Source organism: Girardinichthys multiradiatus, chromosome 1 (assembly GCF_021462225.1).
Source record: "Girardinichthys multiradiatus isolate DD_20200921_A chromosome 1, DD_fGirMul_XY1, whole genome shotgun sequence".
NCBI lineage: Eukaryota > Metazoa > Chordata > Actinopteri > Cyprinodontiformes > Goodeidae > Girardinichthys > Girardinichthys multiradiatus.
In genome coordinates this window covers 32,310,675-32,321,449 of record NC_061794.1, presented here as the reverse complement: position 1 = coordinate 32,321,449, position 10,775 = coordinate 32,310,675, and the positions used below count along the sequence as shown (strand labels likewise).

Genomic DNA, 10,775 nt, shown 5'->3' with positions numbered 1-10,775 from the left:
AGACCCACTGAGTCAGACTACTTTGAAAAAACCTTTTGCTATAAGAACAGCAAGCCTTTTGAGGTCTTTTTTCTACCATATTTGTACATCTGCAGATTAACATTTAACATATTCTTTGCAAAATATATAAAAATTAGTCAGATTGGATGGAGAGTATCTATGAACATCACGTGTTGCCACAAATTCACCATTGTATTAGTCTGGACTTTGAGTAGGCTGCACTCTGGATACCATTGCTCTAAAAGGTTATCTTCCAGGATTGCCCTGTATTTAGCTCCATCCATCTCTTCATCAACTCTGACCATCTTTCCTGTCCCTGCTGAAGAAAAACACTCCCACAGCATAATGTTGCCACCACTACGTTTCACATTGGGGATGGTTTGTTCAGACAGATGTGCAGTTTTTTGGCACACACAGTCTTAAGCATCTGGCCCATATATTTTATCTTTGGTCTCATCTGACCAGAGAACCTAGTTCCAGGTGTTTGCTGTAAACTCCCAATCAGACTTCTTATGGCTGTCTGTCAGCAACAGTTTCCTTCTTGCCAGATTTGTAGATTGCACAGCAAATAGCCGACCTGTAAATGGATTGTCCCACCTGAACTGTGGATCTTTGCAGTTCCTTCAGTTACCATGGGCCTCTTGCTTGCTTCTCTCATTGATGCTTTCTTTGCCTGGTGTATCAGATGGACAGCCCTGTCTTGTGAGGCTGCAGTTGTGCCATACTTGTTCTAATTTCAAATGGTGAACAGTGCTTCATGAGATGTTCAAAGATTGGGAGACTGTCTTATAACCTAACCCTCCTTTAAAACTCTCCACAACATTCTCCTGACCTGTCTGCGGTGCTCCTTGGTCTTCCTGATGTTCTATGTTCTTTAACAAACCTCCGAGGCCTTCACAGAACAACTGTATTTATACTCAGATTCCATTAGACGTAAGTGGGCCTGACTAATAGGTTGACTTGCGAAGGCAGTTAGTTGCACCGGATTTTATTTAGGGTTATTAGTTAAAAGGGGGCAGAATATAAATCAATCACACACTTTTTTATCTGTAAATAAGAATAAAACACCACATGATAGTTTCCCTCCAGTTCACAATTGTGCACTCCTTTGTTTTGATCGATCACAAAAAATACTGTTAAAATACTGTGGCTGTAATGTACGAAATGTGAAGAAATTGTAGTAGGAAATATTTTTACAAGGCACTGTAAATTATCAATGACTGGAAAAAAACAGAATTTGTAAAACGTTTTCCAATGTTTTAATATCAGATGTCAACGTTTCTAGATCCAGAATAAAGCACTGTTCTTAGATAAAATGTACTTTATAATAGTAAATGTTCACCAAAATTTTAATGGGTGGCAATTTGAATAAAAATGGTCTTATTACACTTCCATAGTGCAAATTAATTGTCTATGCCTCATCAGAAATATTCACCCAAAGCAAATTGATCTCAGAATCTTTAGGTCTTCAGGCTTTATGTGAATCCCCAACTTTCAAGGAAGTGGATAAATCACTGGTTTATCTCTTTAAGGGAATTATGGTGTGGCAGAAGGATATTTTCATCATCTGACTTGGTGTGAAAGCTGTGTGGACAGATGTAAAAATCCCTCCCCCCCACTTTTTATTTCTAGTTGTGTGGTTAATCTTCCAGCAAATGTTACTGGTCACGTTCTGATGACTAACATTCCCAATCTTGCCACTAATCCAACCTTGGCGATGCTGACCTTTCTGCTAACAGCTTATAAACAGTCAGAGCTGTCCCTCCCTTTAGGCAGTTTGATCTCCTGCTTGTTCCTCAGTGAGAGAGGATGCAAGCATATCTCCGAACATGATGTTGGATAATTATTTTGTATTGGTCCTGTCATTTCTGTTCTGTTGGCTTTGCTGTGTCAGAAATCCCTCTCAGGATACAACCTAACAAGCAGCATAATGTGTTATATGGCATTACAGACACTACTGTGGATGTGATTCACTAACAGATTTAGGCTAGCACCATTCATTCTATATGAACCAAAATATGAGAATTGTTCCCATGCAGGGCGAGCTCCTCTGGACAGTGAACATGTCCATTTCTTCTGCTCTACTTTGTATGTAGGTCATCTGTAGTGGAGAAGGGATGCAGCAGAATGGCAGTTCTATGCTGCATTCAGTGGGGTTTTAACTATGCAATCATATGCTGGTTTGCATTTCTTTTATTAACCGTCGTAATTAAAAAACATCTTAGAAATCGCAGAATAACCACAAAAAACAGTTTAAGGGATCTCCTGTTCTAAAATTTAATGCATGCAATGTTCTAATGCAGCATGTTCATGAGAAAATACACAGTATATTTTAGATAACTCTCACTTTAAGAGTTACTTTCAAAAACGTGGAAAGTGTAAAAAGTTTGAAAATCTGTCTTGAGATTCATAAAGATATGAAAATAAAAAATGTTATTTTGTAATTTTTTTTACTGTTCATATTACAACTATCTCTCCCTTCATAACTGTGTTACTATTTTTATTGTATTTTTTAGATAAATATATTTAGACATAAAAAAAACTTGAAGGTGCCAGTAATTAGGTAAGAAAAACAACTTCCAACTAATTAAATGCTCACTTTAACCTTCAGGCATGCACCATCAGAGATAGAAGAGTAAACGCAGCTTACGCGTCTAGGTTTTACACCACTGTCACCACATATTGTGAGCCTAATTTTTGTTGAAACACACCATATAGTAGCATACTGAGACCTTCATTTCTTCAACATTTTTTGCAAAAACAACCTATTTATAAAGTTCTAAAAATAGATATTTTTGCACAAATAACCCTAGAAAAAAGTCTGTAATTGATTAGACTGCTGCTTACTTACCTCTTACTCTAATAGGCAGTGTCGATGCTTTGATAATATGTATGTCCTATTTATTATTTTAATTGTTATTATTATTATAATTATGTTCAGTCATATGGTTACCTAATATTAAATTGAATCAACAAAAATTCATATACATCCCCAATGATGTTCAGAAACTAACAATGGGCTAAAAACATATATTATCACATGTAATTCCTAAAGTAGAACCAACAGTTTTGACTCATTTAAAATAACATTTAATAATAATAATCATCATCTTATTAGTTTTATTAGCAGTATTATTATCATTAAAATAATCAAAATATGAAAAACAAGAAGGAAGGCTTTTACGTCTACCTCTAAATAATATTTTTGTGGCAAGACAAGTTATAACACTGACTAAATTATTTAGTGATGTGGAACATTTTCAGGAGTAATTTAAGCCACGTTTAACTACATTATGAAGTAACTGTTTCTTTTTTTTCTGACTTGCAAATGTTTATTTTATGAAAACAATTTTATTTCTAAAAGAACATATTTCATTTTATATGTAAATGACTCATCAAAATTGGTTGAAATTAAATTTCAGTGTGTCTTTTATTAGCGAAAAAACAGTTTCCAACCAAGCTAGGTCTTCAAGGGGAATTTGCCACTCGCAATATGGCGGATGCGATGACACGTCGTTTCTACCGGGCGATGACGTCCATGCGGCCTCTGCTCTCATGTATGCTGAGTCATCACCAGTTCAAGGGGCGGGATTTCAAGGCTTCTGTGCTCTGCTCTTCTCATCTTTCCTTTCAATCAAAGAAACTCTTCAAATTGCTTGTGAAGAAAATCTGAAATACAAGTCCACAGATGCATCATAAGTTTGCCTAATTTCTTCTCAGCCGATCAACCACAGCAGAAGAAATGCTGTAACAGCTGTGCAAAAGGCCATCAAACCCATTTACTGCAGAGCCACAGGGGACACGTCACAGTCTGCCTCTATCATGACACCCAGTGGTAAATTAAGGTCTTGAGAATGAATTGCCAAACTCATATAATACGAAGATTTTGTGAAAGACAATAATGTGCTTAGACTGAGCTACATACACATTTAAGGGTCAGTCAAAAATATGAAGCATTTAATTTTGAAATGCAAACATTTGATTTTTTTGCATTAAAATATATCATTTGTGGGATTCTGCTTGTTTAGTTGTACAGCATTGTTAAGTAGCATCATGTTAATAGCTTCTAATGCACTCCAGCTTTCTTTTGAGGATTAGATTATTTTGTAAACTGACTAGATAATGTTAAATCCTTGTTTAAAATTTGTTTTCGGTGGCTTTTAATTATAGTTCAGCATTCCAACTTTACTTTCATTTGGACTATTGTATTTATTTAGGTAACATTTTTATAGTTTTTCACCATTTTTATACTCTGTATATGTGCTGTAGAAATATATTTTGACAGTTATCTGTAGTACTGAATTATCCTGCAAATTCTCCTTAAATAAAACATTTAATGCAGGTTTCTTCAAGTCTTAAACGTGCACTGTTATGAGAGGCAAAGTAGAGACCATGCGTTCACTTTAAAAGATTGACCGAATCATGTTGTGGCCCTGTTTCCCCTAATGATGAGTTATAATCAATGAGTTTCACCAGAGCAAACATAATCTGCAAAGCTAACTGCACACTCCCCCTTTTTTTTTTTTTTTTACTCCAGTCACCGACATCCTGTATTTAAACATTTTACACCTAGACAGCAGGACTGAAACAGTCCATTGCCTTCATGTGACAGAAGAAAGAAGAAAGAAATTTCATGAAAAGTGAGTCAATTGCCTTTTGGAAAATGCATGTTACAGAATAATCATTCTTCTGTGTTTATTAAATATGTTCCCCTTCCATCAGTTTTCTGGATTTTTAGGGCAGCCATGGCAGCTGAGCTGGATGTAGTGAACCTGTTCTTCGTTGCTGGAGCAACACTCGCTATTCCCATCCTGGCTTTTCTGGCCTCGTTCCTTCTCTGGCCATCTGTACTCATCAAAGTGTATTACTGGTAAAGTAGCTTTCTATGCATGGAGATATAGCATCAGTGACACAGATTATTGAGTGCTTGTGTTGTAAATGACTCATTCACCCCTCCCTTGTTAAGGTTTGTTAAATTGTATTTACAGATATTGTTCTGCAGTATTTTGTATCACATAGTTTACATATTACCGTACTCTATTTCAGGTTATTGTTGAAGCTACGTCATGCTTACATCATACCTTAATCCTTTTTCACACATTTCTAGAACATTTACACTTGAGAACTTACCAAGCTTTATTTTATTAAGGAACCCTAACATGCACATTATATATCCATATGCATATATATATTATATAGCAGAAAGTCCTTTATACATGACAGTCAAGATGCAGCATGTAACAAGGAGCAAAGTGTCTGTTCTTGACATATTAAGGTGTTAAATCTGTAAAGCAGGTGCTTCAGTTATTAATTCATTTAAAAATTTTATTGAATGTAGGAGCAGATAGTAACAGCAATATTTACTAATATAAAACATTCACATGTTCGATGGAGTGGACAGAAGTATAAACTTATATTAACTCACCCCTTCTATGTAAAAACTTAAAAGACTTTAAAAGACTGACACATAAGTGGCAGCCTAAGGATCTTTATGTGACAGGAGTTTCACACTTTAACACATTCCTGGAACTGATAAGCTTTGAAATTCCAGGATTGGAAATGAGACTTTGATTATTCATCGTTTTGATTCGCATTTCAGCCATGTCATTTTTAATATTGCTTATATTATTAGATTTTATGCAGACCTTTCTTTAAAACTTGTTATGATGAATAAATAAAATTGCAAACAGTGAGATAGGATTACTCAAAGAGCTCCAAAATCAGCAATGTGTTCATTCAAGCAATATCCTGATCTAATACATGTGCCTGAGTTTAGGTACTGGAGAAGGACTTTGGGCCTGCAGGTTCGCTATGCAGACTGTGGAGGTTATCGCTTCTGTTATTCCTACAGAGGAAAGCCTGGGATGAGGCCCTCCATCCTGATGCTCCATGGCTTCTCTGCTCACAAAGACATGTGGCTGACTGTTGTCAAGGTTAGACAAACTGTAAATTATAATCTATTTTCACTTAAAGAGCTGAAAATGTTCATCTTATTTGGGAAAAATCCTCTCAAATAATCAAACACAGGGGAGCACAAACATCAAATGAAAAGCCTCACTGGATTATAGGAAGATAAGCCATGATGATAGACAATTTCACCTTTGTAGAAATTACTTAAATTATGTAACTCTTAGATCATGTTTTTTAGTTCTACTTATTTATAAAAACAAACAAAAAAATGTTTGTTTTGTTCTAAAGAATGAACTATATTCAAACAAAAATAAAGTAAAACTTAGTGAGCAGTGCTCTCATCCAAGCCTCCTTCCTAGTCTGTTACATAAACAAACAAGAGGTTAAACTAAATGCATATTTAGATTTTTGCTTTTATAAATGCAACATGAAAGAAAATGTTCATTAGCTTGTCAGGTTTTTTAATAAGATGATATCCCTTGCTTATGTACATTGTGCACATTGATGTATATTTTTCTTTTTTGTTTTTGCAGTATTTACCAAAACACCTGCACATTGTGTGCGTGGACATGCCTGGCCACGAGGGGACGACACGCACCACCACCGAGGATTACTCCATTCAGGGGCAGGTCAGAAGGATCCATCAGGTACTCAGAGGAAAGACCTTTGTGAATAGGATGTATAGGAGTATTTCTTAGTTAACCAAGTCTTCATTTGAAATCTGTCTGTCTCTCATACTTCTTAGTTTGTGGGAAGCATTCATTTAAACAGAAAAGTGTTCCATCTGGTGGGAACCTCCATGGGGGGAAACGTTGCTGGGGTTTATGCGGCCTGCTATCCCTCAGAAATCTGCAGCATGACTCTCATCTGCCCCGATGGTCAGTAAGCTGTGCGTCTTCATACAGTGTGCTGCAAAAGCATTAATAACTCTTGACACTTATTACAACCACAAACCTCAGTCTATTTTATTGGGATTTATATGTTGTTTATATGTTATATGAAGAAAAATGATACCTTGTATTCAAAAAGCTTTTATGAATGCAACCAACAGCCTTCACAAGTAACTTAGATATACTACTGAGCTTAATTTATATTCTCAGTACAAATGCAGGTGTTTTGTGAAAAGAGAACATTAGTTAACAAAGAATTCATGAAGACCAGGGAACACAGCAGATAGAACAGGGATAAAGTTGTGCAGAAGTCTACAGCACAGTTGGGTTATAAAACAATATCCAAACCTTTGATCATCTCACAATGTTCTGTTTAATCCATCATCTGAAAAGAAATTATGTAGAAGGAAGTATGAAGGACGGGTATGGCACAACTGCAAACGTACCAAAGAATAGTTGCCCACTCGTGGTTACTCTGGAGAAGCTGCAGCGATCTACAGCTCAGGTGGGAGAATCTGTAGACTGGATAAGTATTTTTCTCACTCCAAAAATCTGGTCTTTATAGTAGAGCAGCAAAATTGTTGAATTGTTGAAAGAAAGTCATAAGATGTCTTTTGTGCTTTTTGCCACAAGCCATGGAGACAGGAGATACGGCAAACATGGGGAAGAAGGTGTTCTGTTCAGATGAGACTAAAATTGGTGGTGGTGGCAACATTATGCCATGTGTAAATAAAAAAAAAAGAGACATCATGTGTCATTTTCCATCCACTTAAAAATTATGCACTACTATGTTGCTTTACCACATACAATCCCAGTAAAATACACAAAAAACTTGTGGTTGGAACATTACCAAATGTGACAAATTAATTTTCTAATCAGTAAGACAATGGTTTCATCCTTTAGGAATAAAACACCCATGTGAGACCAAATTTGACAACCACCTTCAAGACCTGGAACAGAGCAACTTCACGTTGAACATCCCTTTGATTCCAACTACACCTGACGAGATGGAGGACATGTTCAGACTCTGTTCTCACGTTCGCTTTAAGATTCCTCAGCAGGTCAGGTCCACTCGTTAAAAGTGAATTTAAATCTCTAAAAAGCAAATAATGGGTAACGGATGTGTACAGCATTTTTTTTCAATGTTTAGATTCTTCAAGGACTGGTCGATGTCCGAGAACCTCACAACACGTTCTACGAGGAAGGTTAGTTCACTGTTTTGAAAACATTTGAGCATGATGAATATATTGAACAAATAAAACAGTGTTTATCTTTTAATAGTATTTATGAAGATCATCGGTGAGAAATCAAGATATGCCTTACAGGAGCATTTGCATCTCATAACGTCACCTTTACAAGTGATTTGGGGCAAACAAGATCAGGTAACTTATGTTCGATTATTTGGCAAAGTCTCTTTAGATATATAGGTTCCATCTGCTACCAAACCTATTCTAAGTTTCCCCTCTTGTTTCACTGTGAAAAACGTTTCAGCAGGTAAATATACACTATGGGTCAAAGGTTTTAGATACTCTTTCTCACTTAATGGGTCTCTTTCTTTTCATGACTATTTACAGTGTAGATTCTCACCAAAGGCATCAAAACTATGAATGAACACACATGGAATTATATAGTAAACAAAAGTGTGAAATAACTCTGAACATTTTTATGTTTTAGATTCTTCAAATTAGCCACCCTTTGCTTTGATTACTGCTTTGATCTCTTGGTATTCTCTCCGTGAGCTTCATGAGGTGGTCAGCAAATAGTTTTTCAAACAGTCTTGAAAGAACTTCCCAAATGTTCAATGAGAGACGGCCAGAAGGTAATATTTCAGTCATCACAGCAAAGCGTGGCTACTTTAAGGAAAATATAAAACAGAATTAAAGTTCTTTTACAATTTTTTGTTTGCTACATAATTCCATGTGTTCATTCACAGTTTTGATGCCTTCAGTTATAATCTACATACAACGTAAATAGTCATAAACATAAAGAAAACCATTAAATGAGAAACTTTTGACCGGTAGTGCATGCAATTCTTGCATACTTGTCCAGGTGGTGGATGTCTCTGGAGCTACAGTCATTGCAGAGTTGGTGCCTGGATGCAGAGTGGACTTGCTGGACAACTGTGGTCACTCTGTGGTGATGGAAAAGCCTTGCCGGACAGCCAAACTTATCCTGGAATTTATTATTCTGCAGCAAAATGCCAAGAGCGGCACAAAGAAGTCTTCTTGAATATTTAAGTCTTCTAATGCATTGTTGTGTTGCAGTCTTAAAAAGACTCACACACCTGGAGCAAACACTACAATGTAGAGATGTTTAGGAATAGCATTTTATTAACAATTTAAAGAGAATGACAATAGTTAAGATTTTGCTGGTGTGTCCTTATGTTTAAGGGTGTTTTTAATGTCACTTTCAAAAAACACATCTCCTGCTCAGAAATGGGAAAAATGTATTTGTCTCTCATTTGTAATACAATATCAAACAAATTTGACATTGTTTTTCATATTATTTCTGGTACTAATTTTGACATATTTGGATAATTGTACATCCATTTAACCTAGATTTCAATTCAGTTCCGTTTTGTTTGTTCAGATATATGTTTCATAATAAAATATGCAATCTTTTTGCCATATATTTCTGACATTATTACCTACAGGTACAAAATTAGAATATCATGAAAAAGTTCAATATTTTTGTCACTCATTTCAGAAAGTGAAACTCATATATTAAATAGATTTATTCCACATAGAGTGAAATATTTCAAGCCTTTATTTCTTGTAATTTTGATTTTGTTTTACAGATAATGAAAACCCCACATTCAGTGTCTCAGAAAATTAGAATATTAGATAAGATTAATTTAAAAATTATATTTTAAACAGAAATGTGAAGCTTTTGAAAAGTATGTTCAATTCTATGCTCTCAATACTTGGTTGGGGCTCCTTTTGCACGAGTTACTGCATCAGTGCGGTGTAGCATGGAGGTGATCAGCCTGTGCCTCCGCTGAGGTGTTAAGGAAGCCTCATTGAACCAGTACCTTTTCCTGCTGGAAAATGAAGAAGCTTGTCAGCAGCAGTAAGCATAAAGTGCCCTAAAATTTCTTGGTAGAGGCATTGGAAACTTCCCACTGGACTTCAAGCAACATAAATTCTGTGCCTCTTCACTCTTCCTCCAGACTCTGGGACCTTTTTTTCAAATGAAATACAAACTTTACTTTCAACTGAATAGAGGACTTTGGACCATTGAGTGATACCCCAGTTTATTTTATCTCCTTAGCCCAGATAAGATGCTTGTAGCCCATGTAGAGGATCTGTCTGTGCAAAGAGGCTCTTGATGCACTGTCTTCAGCCTCATTCCACTACTTGTGAAGCTCCCCTAAATTCTTAAATTGATTTTGCTTTACAATTCGCTCAATGTTATTCATGTTGCTGGTGCACCTTTTCCTACCACATTTTTTCTTCCACTTAATTTTCCATGAAGATGCTTGGATACAGCACTCTGCGAACAACTAGCTAGCTTCTTTAGTGTGAATGTGTAGCCTACGGACCCTGACTGAGAGACCATTTAGAAGCTCGGGAAACCTTAGCAGGTGTTTTGAGTTAATATGCTGATTAAGGAGTGACACCATAAATTTCCTACGTTTAACTTTTTCACAATATAAAACATTTTTTAAGACACTGAATTTTGGGTTTCCATTAAGGCATAATCATCAAATTATAAGAACTAAAGGCTTGGAATATTTTCACTGCGTGTTTAATTTATTCCTCCGTAGGGTGGCCGGGCGCTCCCTTAGAGATAGGGTGAGGAGCTCGTTCATCCGGGAGGGGCTTGGAGTAGAGCCGCTGCTCCTCCACATCGAGAGGAGCCAGTTGAGGTGGCTCGGGCATCTATACCGGATGCCTCCTGGACGCCTTCCTCGGGAGGTGTTCCAGGCACGTCCTACCGGGAGGAGGCCCAGGGGATGGCCCAGGACATGCTGGA

General features: G+C 36.5%; 1 protein-coding gene across 1 annotated transcript; it reads left to right on the top strand.

Annotated features, from left to right (window-relative positions):
* Window positions 1-3,298: 3,298 nt before the first annotated feature.
* On the top strand, window positions 3,299-9,577 carry abhd6b (abhydrolase domain containing 6, acylglycerol lipase b). Its single transcript, XM_047375663.1, has 10 exons — window positions 3,299-3,845; window positions 4,538-4,640; window positions 4,723-4,870; window positions 5,777-5,933; window positions 6,444-6,557; window positions 6,656-6,788; window positions 7,704-7,861; window positions 7,951-8,005; window positions 8,082-8,182; window positions 8,850-9,577. Exons 2-10 carry the CDS (start codon window positions 4,634-4,636, stop codon window positions 9,027-9,029), a joined length of 1,053 nt encoding a protein of 350 aa, XP_047231619.1. The 5' UTR covers window positions 3,299-3,845; window positions 4,538-4,633; the 3' UTR covers window positions 9,030-9,577.
* Window positions 9,578-10,775: the final 1,198 nt, after the last annotated feature.